Raw genomic sequence first — 23,700 nt, forward strand, 5'->3', positions numbered from 1 at the left:
AAATGAATAAAGAGCGAGCCTCGGCCCCTCCTTCCCACCATTAAATGAGGATGGTTCATTCAAATCAGCAGACTAGTCCCTGTCTCATTCACGGGGGTGGTCAGAGTTGCTGTCTTTGTTTCCCTTCTGTCTACAAGATCCAACAGTGCCTTTGCTGTTACAGGAGTCAGGGCTGGGAAGGGGAAGAGGAGATTACATACTTCAGCACAGGGGGAAGTTGTGCTACGCTTGGTGCTTCCCTTCTGCTCTGCTGTGAAGATGATTTGCCACTGGCAAATCCTGAATGGATTCTTCAAGCCCCATCTTAATAAGGGACAGCTCGCCCTCCTCAGTCTGCATTAAGGGAACCTGTGGGTGTTTTATGATTCCTACAGTAAGGGGCTACTTCACATATTTTAAAAAGTTTCCTACACGGGAGCATTGCAGAGAACTAGATGGTGAAAATAACACACCATTTAACTGTGCCGTACTGGAAGTCAATGCCACGCTCTCAAGGGCACGCAGTCACTGTGTGTGATGAGGTATATCCGCATTTAATCCTGGTTCTTTCCCAGAGATGCTCTGGATGTAGGAAAGTCATAATATCTGGAGGCAGCCTTCAAGCAGCCTGTCGCTTTCATTTAGAGAAGCAGGGACACAGGAGAAGGCTGCATCACTGTTGCTGTGCTCATAAAGCCCCATCCTCCTCCTCCCCGCCTTATGCCCCGGAGAGTTCAGAGAGGAGGGCTTTCTCTTACAGCCTGCTTACGAGCAAGCCTTGGAGCAGCCCAGGCAGGTGGGAAACTTGTTTCTTCACACAGATGGATATCAGTCTGGCCTAAGAATACTGCAACTGCCAAACTTCTAAATACAAAATCACTTACACCCAGAGGAATTCTTATGTATTGTCCAGGAGACTAATGCATGTATAGTAAAAAAAAAGAAAAGTATTCTAGCACAAATAGCTGATTCTCTTTACATTAAGGGCATGGGTTTGTTTGTTTTTGGCAGAGGAGCAGATTTCTTTTCATTTAATTTCAGTCTCCGCCCCATTTGAATTATGTTCAACTTTGGAAAGAGGGTACACACAAGTCTATTTTCTATGAGAGCAGTGTTGTTTTTCTAATTTTGTTTTACTCTCCAGAACGTTCTATCAAGCATGTAAGCTATAAGAAATATTTTGTATTTAAATGAAACAGGGAGATGATTAAAACAATTAAAGGTCTACTCTTGTGTCAGTACAAGAAAATATTCTTGACAATAAAGAAGACCGGCAGGGCTGCTGCTTCCCCGATATTCTACAGCTCTTACAGAATGCCTTCGATGGGATAAAACTCACACAACTCTGAAAGCCAGAATAAAATTATTAAACTTGCACAGCACTGTTCAGGATCCAGGAGGACTTGCTATTTGCCCCTCCCCCCAGAGGTAAGAGAAACTGAATGATTTGTAATCATATAAATGGGACTAGCTGCAGGGTAAGTGAGAGTTGTGGATTGCTCTCCCAAAGAAACCGCTGCTAGGTTGCAGCCTGTGGCCAAAGAAATAATTTTGGGTGTTAGCAAAACAGAATGGGCGTAGTGCTAAGTAGAGAGCAGAGAAGTAATCTAATAATATGAATAAGTTTACCTTGGGGACAGAGAAGATACAATATCTCATTTGAAATACTGTATGCGTCTGGTATTTTGTGGTCCTATATACCTTGTGGAGGAATTCATATCACCATATGGCCTGTAGCCACAACTTTTAAAATATGCATTACGAACAAGTTGCCTGAAACATATTGAAAGCTCAAAAGGTGATTTTTGTTGGCTAAGCCATGGAGGAAGGCTGGATTTCTAAGCAGGATATGCTCTAGCCGTGGTTTTTTGTTTTGTTTTGTTTTTAGGAAAAAGCCCTATTTGGATAGGAAATAAGATATAGGAACTTTGGGTATGTTTACACATTTTTGTTATTCAACACATATAGAACTAGAAATTGACTAGGGTTGTATTTGTTACCTATTATTTCAGGTGAACTTGTTAAAACCCGTGTGTGTGTGTGTGCGCGCGCTCATAAACAGCGGTGTGTGTGTGTGTGTGTGTGTGTGTGTGTGCGCGCTCATAGACAGCGATGCTATCCAATCAGCCACCATGGAAGCTGCCTTCTCTTCGTAACAGAACCCTTGGAGGAGACGATGAAATGAAATCATTTTCTTTCCTTAGGTTTCATTATAGTCAATATCAAGTCTCATGACTGATCAACATTAATTTAATATCTTGAAAATAAAGTGTAGGTATTCGTCTAGCCCTAGCAGCCCAAGAAGCTTGATTCAAGACTACAGCTTCTGCCTGTTCCTGAAAACCCAACGTGCCCATCCGAGTAGTGCTCTCGAGATCCTGTAAATTAAAAACAGAGAGGGTGTGAAAATGTGTGACCGCCAGGCTCGGAGATGAGCAAATCAATCTTGCCTGGCTCTGGTCATTAGTAAGTATGCAAGGACTTCCAGTGAAAAACAACAACAGTCGCCGTTTCTCTGCCAAGTCGTTCTTAAAGATGAACACTCTCAATTCGGCTGTCTGACCCCTTTTGCTCCCAAACAAAATATCAACACAAGGTTCTTGCTGATTGATAGATTTATAGTCCAAAATACAGTAAAAGCAGTAAAAGTTTGTATAGCCGGGACATCTTCGACTGCTTTTACTGTATTTTGGACTATAAATCTATCAATCAGCAAGAACCTCGTGTTGATATTTTGTTTGGAAGCACAAGGAGTCAGGCAGCCAAATTGAGAGTGTTTACCTCCAAGAACAGCTTGGCACAGAAACAGCATGTTATCTCTGGCTCTGATCATTGGCAAGATCTTATGTCAGTCACAAAATGGAAGCTTGCAGTCCTGTACTAAAAGGCTTCACGCTCTGCAACCTTAACAGCCGAAATCATATACATCACTATAGCACAGTCTTCAGCTGACTTGCATAGTTTTATAACTTCTGTGCAGGATCTTCCCCATAGACAATGGAATTGTGGTCAGGTTTTGATGGATTTTTTTTTTTAAAGAACCAACTGTTTTTTCTCGAAGAACCCCTGCCCTACTCACCCTAGTATTTGAGGGCAAAGTACAATAGTAAATAAGGACTTGGGGGGCAGCTTTCACAGAGCTAGTTCTCTACTGGTCGAGCAGCAGTTGACACAGTGCCCCTTACCTGCAGTGTCTTTGGAGACCATTCATTTAAAGATCTCTGTCTCTGCCCCTCCTCATTTCAAGTTCTGCTAGTTAAGAAAGATGCTGACCTTGTAGAATGTACTTGGGAGCAGAGCTCAGCTGTTGCTGGCTGATACACATGATGAGAAATGGCTCTTCTCACACGCTCCTAGCAGGGAGAAAGGGAAGCGGGAGGAATTTGAAATAGTAAGAACGTAAGAGAAGCCAATGTTGGATGAGGCCAACGGCCCATCTAGTCCAACACTCTGTCACACAGTGGCCAAAAATACCAGGTGCCATCAGGAGGTCCACCAGTGGGGCCAGGACACTAGAAGCCCTCCCACTGTTGCCACACACACCCAAGCACCAAGAATACAGGGCATCCCTTGCCCCAGACTGAGAGTTTCTATCTATACCTTGCAGCTAATAGCCACTGATGGACCTCTGCTCCATATGTTTATCTAATTCCCTCTTGAAGCCGTCCATGCTTGTAGCCGCCGCCACCTCCTGTGGCAGTGAATTCCATGTGTTAATCACTCTTTGGGTGAAGAAGTACTTCCTTTTATCTGTTCTAACCTGACCACTCAGCAATTTCATGGAGTGCCCACGAGTTCTTGTATTATGCGAAAGGGAGAAAAGTACCTCTTTCTCTACCTGCTCTATCCCATGCATAGTCTTATAAACCTCAATCATGTCACCCCTCAGCTGTCGTTTCTCCCAGCTAAAGAGCCCCAAGCGCTTTAACCTTTCTTCATAAGGAAAGTGTTCCAACCCTATTATCATTCTAGTTGCCCTTTTCTGCACTTTTTCCAAAGCTATAATATCCTTTTTAAGGTGTGGTGACCAGAACTGTACGCAGTACTTCAAATGAGGTCGCACCAGTATAGTGATTCTCCTTCACTTTACTTCACAGGTTCTGAGGTGACGGCTTCCCCAAATGCTTGTGGGAGGGGAATAGGGTTACAATGGTGTCACTGCAATTAGTTAACATGTTAGAAATGCAAAGATCCATCTGTGTTATACTGGGCTGAATACAAAGGGAGCCTATATAGTGCATGTTAAGACTGCACACCTTGACCAGGAGGGCCCAGGCTCGTCAGATCTCAGAAGCTAAACAGTGCCAGCCCTGGTTAGCATCGGATTGGAGAGCACCAAGAAGTCCAAGGGTAGCTAGGTAGAGGTAGTCAATGGCAAACCACCTCTGAAGTGTCTTGCCTTGAAAACTCCACAAGGTTGCCTCAAGTCGGCTGTGACTTGACAACACTTTCCACCATTAGGCTCTGCGTGCGACATTTTTTGTCCAGGTACCAACTATTTTAGAGCATACAGAAGCAGAGACAGCAGAATACATATACAAAACTGCAAAGCAACTTGGGCGCTTCCAAGCAACTGCTTAAAGGGGTCCTTCCTCATTAGGAGACTCCTGGCCAGAAACCAAAATTAACAAGGACTGTTGCAAATAACCACCAATTGCCCTTCACCCAGATTTACCTGCTGTTGAGCTCTGGGCTGGCCCCCACGGGAACCAGCTAGTCTTCTCGTAGTGGCTGTCTGCTCCTTCAGCTTTTCTAGCTGCCTCCTGGCACATGTGGACCCAGCAGATGCCTGACGCGGCTGGACATGGGTTTCATCGATCCGGCTTTTCTTGGGCGTGCGCTCCGTAACAACTTTCAAAGGCTGCCTTTGAGCCACTCGCTTCCTATCTAAGCTACTGGGTTTTGGAAAGACTGTAGCAGGAGTCAAGTCTTGGGCTTTGCAGCTGCTGCGAAGCAACCTGGAGGAAGTTTCAATAGACTCCTCATCTGGCACCAGCTGTTTTCTTTTAGCTGCCCCACATTTCCTGCAGGGCTCTGGGTATTTTCCTCCAGCTCCTCTCAACACCACCGTCTCCCTTTGTAAATGCACTGGACGATTTTCTTCCGTAGCTCCAGACGAAGTCTTAGGAAGGAAGGTATTCCTAATGGTGGGGCACTCAGGAGAAAGGCCATGCACACTGGCATGGGAATGTGAGTTGTTCAGTGGCTGGCCAAGGGGAATGCTCTCATCAGTATCTGGTGTTATGCTGGTATTACGAGCACTGTTCCGAGCTTTGGATCTAGATTCCTGATTGGCACCTTTGTGAGGAGGAAGCAGCGACGGGGAGGTGACCTTCGCTGGCTTAACCTGAGCAGAACTACAGTGCGGCTCAGGATCACAAGACTGCAGGCCATCCGGAGTGCAGCTGCTGGAGCCTGCGGCCTCCTCTACCTCGGCAGTACTACCCAGGAGCATCTGTTGTGCATTGGGAAGGCTGGACTGCGTGTCTGACATTCCTGCCAAACCACACACAAAAAAGGCAAGCACTCAAAACATACACCAGCTATTTTAAAGCATCCAAATGTGCAGAGTAACACAGCAGGTTATGCCGTGCAATAAGCAAGTTTACCCAAGAAACTCAGATCCAAATAAGAACACTGGTCTTTGCAGAGACAATCAAAACAGCACATTATTTGCAGTTACAGTGTATGCCATTCCCCGGCAAGAGTGGGTTGGGCAGGTGAGCCACATCTGGGAGCAGACTGGAAAATCAAAACGGCCATGGCGTAAGTCAAGCTGAGTGGCTCCTTCTGTGTTTACAAGCCAGCACTGTGGGACCACACAGCTGCGTGGGGCCAACAGCCATTAGCTCACCCACTTCATCATCCACTGAACTGAAAGCAGTGCAGGAGGAAACGGTGAGCTGACCCAGTCTGCCATGGCTGATGAGGGCTGGGGCCAAGCAGTGCTTGAGGATACGGTGGCCCACTGGGAAACACCCCCCACACACTGCATCTGTAAAACGTTTTGACCTGCACAATGCCAGTGTTAGTTCCAAATAGGAGTGGACAGAAGCCAACTTCCCACCCTCGACCGCGGGCCACTGTTACTGGCACAGACTGTCAGGAGTTTGGCTGTGGTCCTGGATACCTCCTTATCTATGGAGGCCCAAGGTCACAAACATCGTCACGCTGGCATCTTTCCATCTTTGCCAAGTGTGGCCAGCTGGCCCCTTTCCTGTCTCACCCTGACCTAGCCGCAGTAATCCACGCAACAGTCCCATCCAGGCTGGAGTACCGTAGCTCGCGTTACGCTGGCCTGCCCTTGAGACTGATCTGGACGCACCAGCTGATCCAAAACAGAGTGCTGCCAATCGTGACGGGAACACCACGGACAGCGCATATTCAACCCGAGCTCCATCAGCTTCAAGGTTCTGGTACTGACCTTCAAGGCCTTCAGCAGCCTGGGACCAGCGTGCCTGCGGGACGGCCCCCTCTGCTATGTCCCCCAGAGAGCGTCATGCTCTGCTGAGAACAACTTACTGGTGATCCCCAGCCCAAAAGACATCTGGCTGACTTCAAGCAGGGCCGGGGCTTTTTAAGAACATAAGAGACGCCAATGTTGGATCAGGCCAAAGGCCCATCCAGTCCAACACTCTGTGTCACACAGTGGCCAGAAATACCAGGTGCCATCAGGAGGTCCAGCAGTGGGGCCAGGACATTAGAAGCCCTCCCACTGTTGACCCCCCGCAAGCACCAAGATGACAGAGCATCACTTGCCCCAGAGTCCCTATCTATACCTTGTGGCTAATAGGCATCGATGGACCTCTGCTCCATATGCTTATCTAATTCCCTTTTGAAGCCATCCATGCTTGTAGCCGCCACCACTTCCTGTGGCAGTAAATTCCGTGTGTTAATCACTCTTTGGGTGAAGAAGTACTTCCTTTTATCCATTCTAACCCAACCGCTCAGCAATTTCATTGAGTGCCCACGAGTTCTTGTATTGTGAGAAAGGGAGAAAAGTACCTCTTTCTCTACCTGCTCTTTCCCATGCATAATCTTGTAAACCTCAATCATGTCACCCCTCAGTCGTCGTTTCTCCAAGCTAAAGAGCCCTAAGCGCCTTAACCTTTCCTCATAGGGAAAGTGTTCCAACCCTTTTATCATTCGAGTTGCCCTTTTCTGCACTTTTTCCAAAGCTATAATATCCTTTTTAAGGTGTGGTGACCAGAACTGCACACAGTATTCCAAATGAGGTCGCACCATTGATTTATATAGGGGCATTATGATACTGGCTGATCTGTTTTCAATACCCTTCCTGGTGGAAGATGGAACTCTCTGCCAAATGACACCCGTGCCCTGTGGGACCTCATGCAGTTCCGCAGGGCTTGCAAGGCAGAGATGTTCTGCCAGGCCTTTGGTTGAGGAATGCTCCCTCTAAGCTGTGGAGTCTTGAGAGCAAAAATTCTACTTTGTGAGCTACTGGCATTAAATCTGTGAGTGTGCAATCTGGCTAGTGCATAAATTAGTTTGCTCTGGAGCCCTCCTTCCTGAGCCAAGACAAAAATGTGTGAGCTGGAGGCTAAAAAACTGTGAGCTAGCTCACACTAGCTTAGCTTAGAGGGAACACTGGTCTGGCACTCCCTCCCTCCTACTCCCCCCACTCCCACTCATCCCCCTACGAGACAGGGACACAGTTGTAATTGGAGGTACTAACGCCATCTGAATACTGTAAACTATAAATTGTTTTAATCAGCTTCTAAGTTGTTGCTGTTGTTTGAATACATGCTTTTGCTATTGCTGTTCATCGCTCAGAGCCCTGAGTACTCAGGGACTAAGCGATTCAGAAATCCAAATTATAAATAAATAAATAAGTGTGGCTGAAACAAAACGAGACTATTTCAGCTGTCATGTGGTCTAGCGCAAGCAGTAAGCGCCATGTTACCGAGGAAGCCTCTGCCCATTGTTGCTTTATTGTGAATTAAATGTAAACTTTTTTTTCAAACGTCTCTTTCCAAGGAAACTGAGAGACCACTTCTGAAATTCTGGACATGAACCAGCCAAAGTGAAGCACATTTAGGACTTACAGCACAGCACATACCTTTGATTGGACCATGCCCATACTTAATACCTTTTTCTGCCTTCTTACTTACGTACTTAGAGTTTTTGTATACAACTTCTTCAGCCATACTCGTTTTGTTTTAAAAATAAGAGTTTACTTTTAGCAGCTACAAGTGCCTGAGCTTATAAAAGGGTTAGGCACCTAAAAGCGATTACACAAGCACTTGTTTTAATAAACTGAAAGGTTATTAAAATGCACAGGTATTGTTTTATTCATACTATTTATACTTGAAAAAATACAGTAAATCTCTGCCATTTCTTTATCCTGAGAACTGTAACCTGCTCACAAGACCAAGAGAAATAACTGCCTGGGAGAGCCAGTTTGGTGTAGTGGTTAAGTGTGCAGACTCTAATCTGGGAGAACCGGGTCTGATTCCCCACTCCTCCACTTGCACCTGCTGATGTGACCTTGGGTCAGTCGCAAGCTCTGGCACGGCTGTCCTTGAAAAAGAGCAGTTTCTGTCAAGAGCTCTCTCAGCCCCACCCACCTCATAGGGTGTCTGTTGTGGGGAGGGGAAGGGAAAGGACTTTGTAAGCCGCTCTGAGACACCTTTGGGTAGTGAAGGGCGGGGTATAAAGCCAATCTCCTCTTCTTCTTCTTCTTCTTCTTCGCCATTGTTGTGGGATTCAAGTCTCCACTCAGGCATGAAGGACACCGGGTGGCCCTGGGCTGACCTACCTCACAGGTTGTTGTGAGGATAAAAGAGGAGGAAAGGAAACCCATGTATACACTTCCCTGAGCTCCTAGGAGGAGAAGTGAAATAAAAACCATAATCAATGGATACACATACTTCGTACAAAGAAAAAAAGGGGGAATTGTCCTTTCCTCAGACTGTAAGAGTACAACTCTTCAAGTACTCACCCTTGGAGAAGGTCAAAGTCATCCCTGGAAATACGTCCCAAGGGTTTTCCAAGGAGCCATCAACAGTCTCAGCTTCTGCTGCCAAAATCAAAGGTTTAAGAAATGGTTTTCCTGCAACCAGGCCTCAGAAAGGTACAGGAAAACACTGAGGGCAAGATGAAGCCTTGGAGACAGCAACGGGCACTACAAACATCCTAGGAGTCACCTTTCAAAGAAACCACTGCTATACCCAAAGCGAGTCAGAGCCACGGCCTCAGAAGTTTTTGGAATCCTGCTGCGCTACACCAAAGTGGGGCACTTCTCCAAAAATCATGAATGGAAGAGTAAATTACCAATATGATCATTGAAAATTTGATCTGGCAAAGTGCATGTCACGAGTCCCTACATAAGTCTTACAAAGTGGATAAAGAAGAACTACTGATACACGGGGAATAGCCTTGAACTGGGAGCAAACACTGCTGCTCTGGGACGCTCCTTGGTACCCCCAAGGATCCTCTCTAGATTCTCTGGCCACATGTGAAGGAACCACACACAGCCATTCATCATCATAAATGTTTTGTCAAATCCCATTCTGCCTTGGAACACATGCAACTGTGGGTTTTCCGTGTGTTCCAAGGCCCTCATCTCACAACGAGGTTTCACCTTGTGAATAAACAGCATGCTGGTCCCCAGATAGATTTAACCATAAGTGGTATGAAACAAAAAATTAGCAGGGTTGGACTGCTACCTCATCTTCAAGAGGGACAGTAAGAAGCACGGGCAGGGAAATCCATTACCTGCCAATCCCATCCAAGCCAGGGGGTGTTGGGGGCAACCATTCAAAATCTTAGCCAATGGGTCAGCTTTATCACTTGGTCAGCTGTAACACTGAAAACAGTTTCCTGCTCACCGTGCACTTCATGTTCTTATACAGTTGGACATCGAATACAGTTTAGGTTGCCTGTTCTCTGCCTCCCTCGAAAGCTCACTCGCAAGCAGAAATATAGTGTTTTGGCCAAAGCAGCCTGCTTCCGGGGAAGGGGGTCTTAGCAGGAAAGCCAGAATATGGCTCTGCCTGTCACAATGCAAAGGATGATCGTTGCTGCTCACCACTGACAAATGATACAGTGCTGTGATCCTCCTCTGAACTGCTTTCACTATCAGAAGCAACATGAGTAGACTCTGTAAGAAAAAAACACGTTCCAACTTTGTATCAGTCCTAGAAAAGCCCAGGAGCCACCTGACACAGACCTGCTTGCCTCCCTGCTTCCCCCATTCTACTTGGGATTCAGCCCTGCACGCCGAGTCGGCCAAGAGCCTATTTCTTTGCTTTCTTCATTTAGACCCCACCTTTCTCCACAATGGCGGCCCGTACTGGCTTGTAGAAGGGGCCATGGCTCAGTGGGAAAGCCTCTACTAAAGGTCCCAAGTTCAGTCCCCAGCACTTTCAGTTAAAAAGATCAAATAGTAGGTGACGTGAAAGACCTACCTTGAGACCTCAGAAAGCCAATGCTAGTCAGAGTAGACAATACTGACTCTGATGGGCCAACAGTTTGATTCCATATAAGGCAGTTTCATGTGTATATTGTTCCCATTTCCTCCTTTTTATTTTCGCAACAACCCTGTGAGCTAGGCTGGGCTGTGTGAGAGTGACTGGCTCAAGGTCATCCAGCAAGCTTCCATGGCAGAGTGCAGATTTGAACCGGAGTCTACCAAATACAAGTCCCAAGCTCTAACCTACTTACCACCCTCCAAGAGAAACCTAGAACATCTTCCCTTTCTTCCCCGGAGTATTTTTGGAACCAGCTGCCACCAGCAAAGGAATTATTTTGGGATCATGAAGGTCTGTCCCTACTGGACCTGATTCCTCTCTTTTCCACAGGCCTCCTGTGCAAGGCTGAAGACTACGCGCATGTGTGTTTTGTGTGATAGCAAGGGGGGAAGGCTCTCTTCTCCTTATCTGTATCTTATTTCTCTCTCTGATAGAAGTTGTCCTTGCTAGTGCCAGCCAATTCTGATCATCATAACAGACAGCAAGGGGGGAAGGCTCTCTTATCCTTATCTGTATCTTATTTCTCTGATAGAAGTTGTCCTTGCTTGTGCCAGCCAATTCTGATCATCATAACAGAGCAGCATTTGGTGACAAATGAGGGGGGGGGATTCTCCGCCAAGGAATCTCCAGTACAAACCCAAAGTATCTTGGGTATAAATGAACTTTACACACAAATCCTAGAAACCACAGATATCTGGGAACAATGTATAAACAGGAAGAATTAAGAAAGACGACTACAAAGGAACACAAAAGGTTATTTTGCTAGCTAAGCCATACTTACACTTACTACATTCCCCTTCCTGGAAATGGGTCAAAGACTGAGAATCTGGATAAGATCCAGTTCAATCCAGTCTTCCCAATTTCAGTTTCAACACAACTGCATTCCAGGTCAAATTATTTATGGACTTTTCTTTAGCCTGGAGTTCCCTTCCAGGGCCAATGAAAAGTTGGGGTATCAGTTCAAAATTTCCCTCCAAGTAGACTCTTGATTGTAACATGTTAATTGTTTAACTGTTTGTATATTATATCTGTTACGGGTTAGACAGTGTTATCAATGCAATGAACATGAAATTAAGCAAACTCTGGAGCACGACGGAAGACAGGAGGGCCTGGTGTGATGGTGGTCCATGGGGTCGCGAAGAGTCGGACTCGACTGTGCGACTGAACAACAAAAATATTATATTTGATGGAACCCGCCCGGAGCATACTATGAGGGGAAGGCGGGATACAAATCTAATAAAATAAATACATTTTAAAAAATAAAAACTGGAATTAAAGGAGTTTAGCTCCCCAAGGTAATAATCCATTAAGGACCATTTGACAGCCCGACAAGAAAATTGGGTCTGGGTTTTAATTTCCTTCCTAGCTCATCGATTACCATTACCTGACACTCTCTTACTGGAATGTAACTTGGGATCTAACGTCCCGATTCCATCAGATTAAACTGTGTTATTCCAAAAGCATATTTCTCAACACCATCCATTCCAGCACCCATATGGTTTTTATGTTACTAGGGTGCACGGCAATATATGGAGGCAGGTTTCACCTATCACCTGACACCTACGCATAAGCAGATTCCAAATTCTACACAGAAGGAAACACGAAAAATAGTAACAAATATATTATGGAGACTACAGAATATCATGCAATATAGCTGAAGCTTACCCAGTTCTGATTTCAGAATTTATCTTGCAGCACCTTGAATTTGTAGTTTCAAGAATATTTATGTTAGATGTCAATATAACAAGAACACTGGGGGCCATATATGAGGATGACTTACCATGACCACCTCAACGTAACTACAGACATCACTCTCAACAGAGAGCACACAAGCTCTGTGATCATTTTAATGACAGTCACACTACTGAATCCACAAAACTCTGTTCATAAGTTCTGCAGAAGTGAATGATACAAATAGCCAGTATGTATCTAAATAAAGAGGGTTCTTTGTGCTGTTCTGTATCAACACAAGAATCCAAAAGATAGCAGCTGACTGTAGCCACAGAGTTCTTTGATGACAAAACCTCAGCCTTAGGGCTTCAAAAATACCTGGGCTTTGCCATTTCTTGTTGATAAAAGCTTATAACGTTCAGTTATGAAATTCTATAGATCTGCAATGATAAGAATTGCCTCTGCATAAGGATCTTTAAAAACTCAACCTCCACTCATAATCAGAGTAACCTTCCTTGCATCTCTTTGCAAAAACAAGAGCCCGCTAGCACTCACTTGGTGGGTAGGACCTGGAAAGTGCTGCCTCCTCTTCTGCACCAATCACCAAGAGCTTGGCAGGGACTGTAAAGATGTCCCGGCAATGCATCTGAAATGAAAGCTATTACCTATTTTCTGCTCCCCATGCACAGCAGATTCATACATTCTTAATCAATGCCCTAGTAGGTTCAGTAAACAATATAATTGCCCCCACCCCCAATTCTTCAATAAACTAGAAGAAAAGAGCAAATTGGAGCCGTGCTGAAGGTACAGAAGTCCCACCAGATTCTCTGCTTTGAAAAACGTCCAAACCCAGCACTCACTTCCTTTTCAAGGATAAACACTTTACTGGCTTTGCTTTTTGATTATGCTTTTAATTCTAAGAAAGTCTTGCTACTAACCAGAAGCTCAAGGCTCACAGCCCCCCTTCCCCAGCCCCATAATTTCATTTGGCTTGTCCAGTCAAAACACAGAAAATGCAATAAGACAGACCTTGTCTTGCTTGCGTTCCGCCTGCCATTTGGTGTCAGGATATACAGCTAGTTCCTCAGAATTCAACCGATTGCTGGGGTCCAATGGACTGAAGCAATCCTCAACATTTTGTTTTAAGGTGCTGAGCTTATCCTGCTTAATTTCTCCCAGTACTTCAGAAACAGATGATGGCTCTTAACAGGAAAAAAGAAAGGCACGTGAGTAAGGAGAGGAATGCTTCCATTTCCCCCCCCCTTCTTCCCAGAAGGCCAAAGGAGCATGCTGACACCACACCAGCACCATTTAAAAATCTGCATACCTACTCAACACTTCACACAGGATACTTATGAAACAAGGCCTTAAGATCATGGCCTGAGACATCTTTGTTTCCCCTCTACCCCTGTCCCCTTTAAAACATCCAACCTGATGAAGAGTTCTGAGGAACCTGAAAACTCACACACTGTTTTGTGTCATTTTCCATGGTCCTAATAAAAGACACTGTGTGACATTTGTTTTTAGCCCAGGAACAAGAGGCCCATAAAATTTACACATTTTACAGCTAAATGGGAAATAAAACAGATGGAATCACTAGACCAATTAAAAGTAGTAACAAGACAGAAACATGCCTACATCAGGCTTTTTGAAACTGCACTGGCCTCTCGCTAAGCATGTTTTAGAAATAACAAATGAGGTGAAAGAATTGTAAAGTAAGCAAAAAGATAAATCAGAAGGGAGTTTTGTGATAAACAAGAGGAACACGAAACTTCTACCCTTCACAATAAAAGATCCAGAGGCTACATGTAAAAGGACAAAGCCAAAAGGACACAGGACTAGAGAGACAGAGACAGAGAGAGAGACAGAGAGAGAGAGAGAGAGAGAGAGAAAGACAGAGAGACAGAGAGAGAAAGACAGAGAGACAGAGAGAGAAAGACAGAGAGACAGAGAGAGAAAGACAGAGAGACAGAGAGAGAAAGACAGAGAGACAGAGAGAGAAAGACAGAGAGACAGAGAGAGAAAGACAGAGAGACAGAGAGAGAAAGACAGAGAGACAGAGAGAGAAAGACAGAGAGACAGAGAGAGAAAGACAGAGAGACAGAGAGAGAAAGACAGAGAGACAGAGAGAGAAAGACAGAGAGACAGAGAGAGAAAGACAGAGAGACAGAGAGAGAAAGACAGAGAGACAGAGAGAGAAAGACAGAGAGACAGAGAGAGAAAGACAGAGAGACAGAGAGAGAAAGACAGAGAGACAGAGAGAGAAAGACAGAGAGACAGAGAGAGAAAGACAGAGAGACAGAGAGAGAAAGACAGAGAGACAGAGAGAGAAAGACAGAGAGACAGAGAGAGAAAGACAGAGAGACAGAGAGAGAAAGACAGAGAGACAGAGAGAGAAAGACAGAGAGACAGAGAGAGAAAGACAGAGAGACAGAGAGAGAAAGACAGAGAGACAGAGAGAGAAAGACAGAGAGACAGAGAGAGAAAGACAGAGAGACAGAGAGAGAAAGACAGACAGAGACAGACAGAGAGAGAAAGACAGACAGAGACAGACAGAGAGAGAGAGACAGACAGAGACAGACAGAGAGAGAGAGACAGACAGAGACAGACAGAGAGAGAGAGACAGACAGAGACAGACAGAGACAGACAGAGACAGACAGAGACAGACAGATCTTCCTTATCACAAGCTCCAATCAATTCTCTGTGATGGATGAAAACAGAAAGAGAGACCACATCATCAACGCTCTATCATTCACGGATGTAAATGCAGCTGCTTGTTCTTCCCAATTCTCCCCTTGCAACCTGCTGTTATACCCAAAAAATGACAATCCGGATTCTAAACTTTGGTTTAATCCTGTTTGTTGGGAGGAAATGATCTCCAATTTGTCCAGGTACCATCACTGGGACGTAACAGCAAATCAGAGTTCAATCCAAGGCTTCCCAAGGAAGGAAGTTTTCACCTGCGCCTCATGTACAAGGGAAGAATTGGGGAGGCAGAGAAGCAGGAGGGGACGTGCTAACATGAGAACAAACTGCATCTGTGCCAGCTGCGGACAAACAAGTTTTCCTGAAAACTGAATGCCGCCAAAAAGAGAAAATGAACTGCATGCTGCAAGAACGCCTAAAGACTAACAGGAATTCAGTTCTATACCAAAACAGCCCCTCCCACATACTGTCCCTGGTACGTCACAAAGAGGAAAGCCTCTGATGCTCACCACACATACCTGAGCTAGGCAAAGGCTGCAGAGCAAGGCCTCTCCTGAAACAGGCAAACAAGGCAAAATCCAGAGTTAAAAACTTCATAAGGTTTGCAAGACTTTCTGTCCCCCTCCCCTCCAAATCTCCCACACACATCTATTCCACCTCCCTCTGATTTCTATTACATAATTTCTGCATTGTTTAATATGCCATGCTCATACTTATACCTTGTTTCTACTTTGTTCCAGTTTTTTTTAAAACTTGGTTTTAATTTCTGCACCTAAAATATTACATTGCTTACTAGATGTCTCATCCCATGGACTACACTGATTTATACAGTGTAATCTGCCTTGGGCCTCAGTGAGACTATAGATAATACAAATACATAAAATCTAAGAACCTTATTGTATCTCAGTCTGCACAAGGAAGGGATATTTACAATGTCTCTGGACCAGCTGCCTATCTCAAAATGTCTGCCAGGACCGCCTGGAAATAGTTAGTGATACACATAATCTTTATTAATATCCTGCTTGGTTTACAAACTTCCTGGACTAGCATCACAAGGAATTCTGTTCCCCTACAAGCATCATATTTCAGATAATGGAGCAGAAGAAATGCATATATAAATTTTAGGCAATTACAGTAAAACCATCCAGTGAAAAGTTTTCTGTATACAGCCTTAAGTATAATGGTCTAGTAACTACGATTTGCCTTTCATTTGCGGCACTACCCTCCCTCCAAAGAGCTCAGGTTAATATATACAGAAGGATTATTTTGTTTTATCCCGACAATAGTCCTTCAAGATCGATTACACTGAGAGATAGCAAATCACCCAATGTTACCCAACGAACTTCATGGCTGAGTTGGGATTAGAATTTAGGTCTCTCCAGTTCCAATCCATCCACACCACACAGGCTTTCATCCTTCAATAACCTATGTCCCACAAGCCAATTATAAGTCCTATATTCCTTCTGATTAGACTTCAAGGGACTAGTCCTCAGCTGGTGAGTCAGGACGCACAAATTGACTGCACCCCACCTAAAGCGACAGCAGGAACATCCCCATTATTTTCTATTAGGGGCCTGTTATTTCTTTTCAAGAGAAAGGCTAAAAGAGGGTGACAAGAGGCAAAGGAGGACAGGACTCCTGTATCTTTAATAGTTATGCCAAAAGAGGGAATTTCTTCTCTCACCTCTACCTGACAAGGTGCATCTATCTAAGATACAGGAGCTCTGTCTTCCCTTACATCTGGCCGCTCAGCAGAGAAAAGCAGAAAAATTGACAAGTGTGGGTGAACAGTTAGTTGATCCCACAAAGTAAGGTGCAGTTAGAGGTGAGTTCTGGGCTGAAAGGGTTGAATAGGACTGTGGGAAGGCAACTCACAGAACTAAGTAGAAATGAGCAATAACTGAACGATGTACTTACAGCCACAGCTCCTTTATCTTTTGCAGCACTGATGGCTCCCGATTGCTGTAAAAAGGAAAACACTTTAACATCCCCAGTTATTCACCATAGTCAAGGTTTTCAGATGATAAAATAGTTGCCCAGCAGGGTCAACCTGTACTCAGTCAGTGACACTTTTCAAACAGAAAATTACTAAGGAAGATGTCCAGAAGTCTGTTTGACTGTAATCTCTCTCAATTGAAATAAATAAATAAATAAAAATGGCAGGATGTTTTTACTCTATAGTGGTGGTTAAGAACTTAGAGCTACTGAAATCTGAGAATCCTTCCTCTGCCATCCAATTAGTATCTTGGGGGGACGACCTCAAATTCATACAGATAATTTCCAGTAACAAACTGAAGCTAAGTCAAGGGATAGGAATTTTGCCTTCAGTACAATTTCCATCTGTCCCACCATAGGCAAGGAAGCAGCACTTCTATTCAAACTCTGCAAGCCCCTTATAAATGTACAGCTACAAGGTATTCATACAAGTTATGCTTTTTTCTCCAATTACATAATTTACTTATTTTTTTGGTTGTAGACTTTGAAACTATTGAGTGTAAAATTTAAGACTACCATCCTAATGCACCCATTTGATTTTATTTACTTACAACAATGTGCCCCTCAAAGAGGAAACATGCATGGTGATTATATAGTGCCGGTATGTTTTCCACTTTTGGGTAAATGGGAGGGGCTACACAGAGGGAAGGGTTAACAGCCCCTCCCTCAACATCGTGAACTTGCTGCAACCCCCCTATGGCAACATCCAACTAAAACAATTAAAAACGCCACAAAGACCAGAAAAGCCTGTCTTACCAGTGGCACCATTGGAATAAATGCAGAGGTATGTGTATAAACATCATGGGAAGCAAAATCTCCCTCTCAAAAACTGTTGTCAGTCTCCAGGTGCACTGACCACTCAATTCACCTGTCTCTTCCAAAACTTTTGTCTCCTTTATAGGCCAACAAAGTTACCATACTATGCAAAAAGGTAATATGAGCATACTGTTTGATAAGGGGGGATTTCACATTACCCTTTTAAAACCGGTATTGTACCTTCATGGAATAAACCGGTACAGGGATGGCCGTTTCACACAGCCTTTCCCTTCCGGTAAGGAGCCGTCTCTGAAGCGGTTTGGCATTTCAAACTGCGCCACTTTCTTTTCCTGCTATTTCCCTACTGCGTGCACGATCTCCCTGACAGGGTTTGGGTTTTTTTAAAAACGTTTTATTAGGAGCCCTATGGCGCTGAATCAGGACTACAAATCAGCGCCATAGCGACCCCATTGAGATGCCTGGACTCCATTTAAATACACTGACATTCGCTACTGCTGTCCCCTGAAGACAAGGAGCTCACTGGATACAGAATTCAAGCACAATTGGGGGAGGGGGGGAGAAACCAGACAGTTTTGAAACCCAGGTAGCAGGTGCTTTTTAATTCATCAAAGCCCAAACTAGTAAAGCCCCTCTTCCTTCTTCATGCTGTGCTGGTATGCTTGTGCTTATTGCTATTTTCAGTGATTTAATCTTTAAATAGACCTGATAAATACAACGTCTGCCCCAAAATTACCTTTTAAAATCCATGCTGAGATGCAGTAGCGAATGTCAGTGTATTTAAATGGAGTCCATGGATCCCAATGGGGTTGCTAAGGCACTGATTTGTAGTCCTGCTGCAGCGCCATAGCGCTCCCAACAGAACATTAAAAAAAGAAAGAACGATTGCGTGTGGGGAGAAAAAGGATGGGAAAAGAACTGTCATCGCAGGAAGCGTGACAGGGGCATTTTAGACAGCACCCCATAGCACTTCAGAAGCGGTAGAAGGGATTAAAGACCGGCTGGAAGCAGTATGAGTGAGCAATGCTTCAGGCACGCTTCCCGAATGGAACAGAAGCGTTTCTGTATGAACAGGTAAATATATTCCGTCAGGGAACAGTTACTAAAACGGTTCTGTCTGAAATGACAGACAGAAACCGTTAGTGAACAGATCCTGAAATGGAATATATGGGCTGTCTGAAATTCCTCCAAGATCTTACAGAATTCATTCTGAGACCTGGCCTGGTTTAACTCTAAGTTTGTCAACCTCCAGGTGGCACCTGGAGACCACCCACTATTATAATTGATCTCCAGGTGACCACGATCAGTTGCCCTGGAGAAACTGACTGATTTGGAAGATGGACTCTATGGCATTGTACCCTGCTGAAATACCTGCCCTCCCCAAACCCCACCTTCCCCAGCCTTCACCCCCCAAATCTCCAGGTATTTCCCAACCCAGAGCTGGTAACCCTACTAAACTCTGAGGTAAAAATACATGCAGGTTTCTTAGAAACTATCTGTGTTTTGCACTAGGCTCTCCCCTTTACCGACTCTATAACAGAGCACAGAAAAGTTATTATACCAGTCCTGCTGCCTTGTTGCACATCTATTCATGTTTGTGACACTGAAGCAATCAAGTTTGAAGTAGAATCCACTGTTCTCCTGAAAGTGAAAGAAAGGCACAGTTAGGCAGGCCATGCCCAGATGAGGGCTCAGCCCTAAATATGACAACTGACCAGTGTTCCCTCTAAGCTGAGTTAGTGTGAGCTAGCTCACAGTTTTTTAGCCTCCGGCTCACACATTTTTGTCTTAGCGCAGGAAGGATGGCTCCAGAGCAAACTAATCTATACAGTAGCCAAATCGCTCGCTCACAACTTTAATGCCAGTCGCTCACAAAGTAGAATTTTTGCTCACAGGACTCCACAGTTTAGATGGAACACTGCAACTGACAGAGATATTTTCTCAGCCTGGGATGTTCCCTTCATCAAAAGTAAGAATGACGGGGCCTTGGAGAATTCTCCCTCAGGCAGAGATAACAGGAGAAGGGAAGAAGACAGTCCTCCATGCATTAAGTCCTTCTTTGTATAAAAGGGAGGCTCATTCCTCAGATTTTATCAAAAATCAAAATAAAGGTGGGGAAATTATATTTTTAGGATGCATATAACTAACTAATTTCTAGAGCTGCCAGGTCCCCCCCGGCCACCAGTGGGGGATGGGGAGGGTGAGGGTTGCCAGGTCCAGGGTGGGAAACTCCTGGAGATTCGGGGATGGAGCCTGGGGGGGACAGGGACCTCAGTGGGGTACAGTGCCACAGAGTCCACCCTCCAAAGAAAGCATCCATGTTTCACCAGGGGAACTGATCTCTGTACTCTGGCAACAAGGTGTAATTCCGGAGGATCCCCAGGTCCCACCTGGAGGCTGGCATCCCTACTGCTTTCCCATGGAAGTGTACTTCCACAAGGCCAATTTTGTCATGATTATTATTATGAAGAAGAAGAGATTGGATTTATACCCCGCCCTTCACTTGGAGTCTCAGAGCGGCTTACAAACTCCTTTCCCTTCCCCTCCCCACAACGGACACCCTGTGAGGGAGGTGGGGCTGAGAGAACTCTGACACAAACTGCTGTTTTTCAAGGACAGCTGTGCCAGAGCTTGTGACTGACTCAAGGTCACATCAGCAGGTGCAAGTGGAGGAGTGGGGAATCAGACCCGGTTCTCCCAGATTAGAGTCCGCACACTTAACCACTACATCAAACAGGATAGATTCAGGTGGGTAGCTGTGTTGGTCTGAAGCAACAGAACAAAGTTTAAAAAGTTTGAAAAGAAGAATCACCCCACAAGCAGCTCAAAAATGGCAGCCACTCACGACCTCTGACAGTTCAGAGAAAGGCAGAGGTCTGCCCTGGAGAATGCCTTGTTATCTGGAAAAGCTGAGAAACACAAGCCCCTCACACTGACTTGTGGTCCTAGGACATCCCCTGAGGAGTCTGAAATGACACACAGTCCCTCACTCCCACACACGCACAAGCGCCACTACTTGGAAACCAAGTGAAGCCGTCAAAAATTTTCCCGCCAATTTTTTTGGTCAGGAAATCTAAGCGCCCTTCCGTCCCAGGCCTGCCTCGCCACCTTCTTTCTGGGCTCCTGGTCTAGGCCCAGGTCATACCAGCCTTTTCCTACCACAGGCCTGGCTTGTGTCGCCTTCTACAGCAGACAAAGGGGGGGTGGGGGGCGGAGAATTTCTTACATGGGCCGGCCTACTAGACCTCAGCAGGCCAAATCACCCTGAGGGTTACCAACCTCCTGGTCAGGCCTGAAGTTCTCTTAAAATCACAAATGATCTCCAGACTACAAAGATCAGTCCCTCAGGAGGACATGGAAGCTTCAGAGGGCAGACTCAGTGGCATTTCATGCCTGCCAAGTGCCTTCCCAAACTCTACTCTCCCACGCGCTTCTCCCAAACCTCCAGGAATTTCCCCAAACTGCTATTGGGAATCCTATTTACTAAAAAGGCCAGGCACTATTAATAAAATAAGCATGACAAATGAGTCTTTTTGACTGAAAGCTGCCTCTTGTCTTTCTAGTGTATTAGCAACATTGTTAAACGAGATCTAGGAATGCTCTGAATAATTATGGACTACAGGGGCTCCAAATATTTCCTTTGAAAAATGATGTATATCACAGCTAACACAATTCAGTCATTTCTAGAACTCCCTTTTTTCTACTCTGCCCCCACAAGATTATCAACTGATTAAGACATTCCCGATTGCATGCACAAATCTTTTCCTTTTTAAATTCTGCCTGCAACACTAAAAATAATCTCTCAATTCCCCATGTTTCTAACCATCTTTGATAAATTAGACTGGATGGTATCAGATGCCACCTACAGAGAACGTTATTAAAAATTCCCGTTTAAATTAGTTCCTAAATAAACAGCAGCCCATTGCTGAGGATAAAACCAAAGAGTTTCTGTGAAGATCCTCTCAGTTTTGCTCAAATATTATTATGCCCAAATTCCACATTTGCAGTTAGTAATATATTTCTCTTGAGCACCTTAGTATCCAGACTTAACATTTCAAGTTTTATTAGGTCTCTTATAATTATATTGCCCAAATGTTGTAGAAATATCTAAACTGAGTGAAGCAAGTGTTCTAATACATTACTATTTAAATACTAAAATGAGATGGACTGACTCCAGAAAGGAAGCCATGGCCCTCAGTTTGCAAGACCTAAGCAAGTGTGTTAACAATAAGATGTTTTGGAAGACATTAATTCATAGGGGTCGCTGTGAACCAGAAGTGATTTGACAACACTTAACACTCGCAAGACTGTAAAAATCCTTTTTTTCCAGCCTGATTTTTTAAAGTAATAGCTTATTAAAACAAAATATTTATTTATACATTTATACCCTGCATTTCTCTCCAACAAGTGTCCAAATCAGAATACATCATTCTCCCCTTCTTCATCTTATCCTCACAACAAGTGACATTGGTTCGGCCGGGAGAAAACGATTGACTCAAAGTCACCCAGCAAGCTTCCATAGAAGAGTAATAACAGGTTTTCTAGATCCTAGTCTGACACTCTTAACATGTATACCACAGTGGCTTTAATATATATTAAGAAAATTTATATGCCACTTCTTCACAACTCCTTGAAGGAGCTCAGATAGTAAAAACACAATCAGATCATAAAAACAATATCAATATTAAAACATCACCGGCATAAAGAAGCAAAACAAGCCATTAAAAACAGTGTAGAACATCCACCAGTCTAAAATGATATCCATAAACAAGCTACAAGCAGGCCATAAAACAGCTAAAAAAAGAATCCCTTCAGTTAAAAGCCTATGTAAGTAAATAAATAAATGTTTGGTCTGGCCTCTGAAGGACATTAAGGTGTAATTCTTCTGTCATAAGAAAAAGATTTTATGGTGTATATAACACAATACATCTTCCTTCGACAGAATAAAGCCCTTGCAGATATGAACTAGTAGCACGCCCTCCTTAATACCTCCTCTGCCCAAACCAATACCCATCCCATGCCCAATACGAACATTAATTTTAAACATACTAGTTAGACACAACCTATGCAGAGAAACAGCCAGTCATGGACATTTAAGGACAAGGAAAGAGTTTCACAACATGGAGATAGCAGACGGGCAGGCCTTCCCTAGCCCAGAAAATCCCATGCAGTATACTTTCCCTAACTCAGCCCCCTGAGTGGGCGTTGTTTTTTTTAATTCCTACTCAGACCTTTAATTCCAAACACTTGGATGCAGCAATCTGTCAGAAGAATGCACCCATGAATGCAGATTTTTCTCCCTCTCCCTTTTGGTAGGTTTGCCAGCTCTGGGTTGGGAAGTAGATATTTTTGGAGGTGGAGCCTGAGGAGGTCAGAGTTTGGGGAGGGAAGGGACTTCAAGAGGGTATAATGCCATAACATCTACCTTCCACAGTGGCCATTCTCTAAGGAGAACTGATCTTGGAGATCAGGTGAAATAGTAGGAGAACTCCAGCCACCACCTGGAGGTTGGCAACCTTCCTTTTGGTCACAACAACGATTCCTGGGGTTACAGGACTCACATGGACAACAGCCTCCTGAGTTGGGCCTGCACTGAGGAACAAAGCCAAACCCATTCTCCCCCCATCAGCTGAGCTGCTCTAGATGGAGGAAGAGGAGGAGATTGGATTTATACCCCGCCCTTCACTTCCCAAAGGAGTCTCAGAGAGGCTTACAAACTCCTTCCCCTTCCCCTTCCCACAACAGACACCCTGTGAGGTAGGTGGGGCTGAGAGAGCTCTTGACAGAAACTGGTCTTTTTCAAGAACAGCTGTGCCAGAACTATGGGAGCTGTCCCAGCAGGGTGCAAGTGGAGGAGTAGGGAATCAAACCCGGTTCTTCCAGATTAGAGTCTGCGCACCTAACCACTACACCAAACTGATTTCATCCCCTTCCCATTGCAGCCACCACCACCCCATAACATGATAGTTTACCCACATAGGCCATTTGACCTGTAACAATTAGTGGGTATCTCCTTCCCATTGCAGCCACCCCCCCGCAACATGATAGTTTACCCACACAGGCCATTTGACCTGTAACAATT

General features: G+C 44.6%; 1 protein-coding gene across 1 annotated transcript in view; it reads right to left on the minus strand.

Annotated features, from left to right (window-relative positions):
• Positions 1 to 2,256: 2,256 nt before the first annotated feature.
• The window catches only part of LOC107116933, a 28,237-nt gene continuing 6,793 nt past the window's right edge, over positions 2,257 to 23,700 (minus strand). Inside the window, exons 5-14 of the mRNA XM_015418961.1 lie at positions 19,180 to 19,259; positions 16,767 to 16,811; positions 15,368 to 15,402; positions 13,173 to 13,345; positions 12,699 to 12,789; positions 10,031 to 10,102; positions 8,942 to 9,019; positions 4,655 to 5,475; positions 3,253 to 3,332; positions 2,257 to 2,357 (exon numbers count right to left, since the gene is read on the minus strand). Coding sequence (XP_015274447.1) covers positions 2,297 to 2,357; positions 3,253 to 3,332; positions 4,655 to 5,475; positions 8,942 to 9,019; positions 10,031 to 10,102; positions 12,699 to 12,789; positions 13,173 to 13,345; positions 15,368 to 15,402; positions 16,767 to 16,811; positions 19,180 to 19,259 — 1,536 coding nt within the window. The 3' untranslated portion in view covers positions 2,257 to 2,296. The remainder of the gene's footprint in view (positions 2,358 to 3,252; positions 3,333 to 4,654; positions 5,476 to 8,941; positions 9,020 to 10,030; positions 10,103 to 12,698; positions 12,790 to 13,172; positions 13,346 to 15,367; positions 15,403 to 16,766; positions 16,812 to 19,179; positions 19,260 to 23,700) is intronic.

The sequence above is a fragment of the Gekko japonicus genome, unplaced genomic scaffold (genome assembly GCF_001447785.1).
Source record: "Gekko japonicus isolate JY-2015 unplaced genomic scaffold, Gekko_japonicus_V1.1 scaffold2911, whole genome shotgun sequence".
Classification (NCBI taxonomy): Eukaryota; Metazoa; Chordata; class Lepidosauria; order Squamata; family Gekkonidae; genus Gekko; species Gekko japonicus.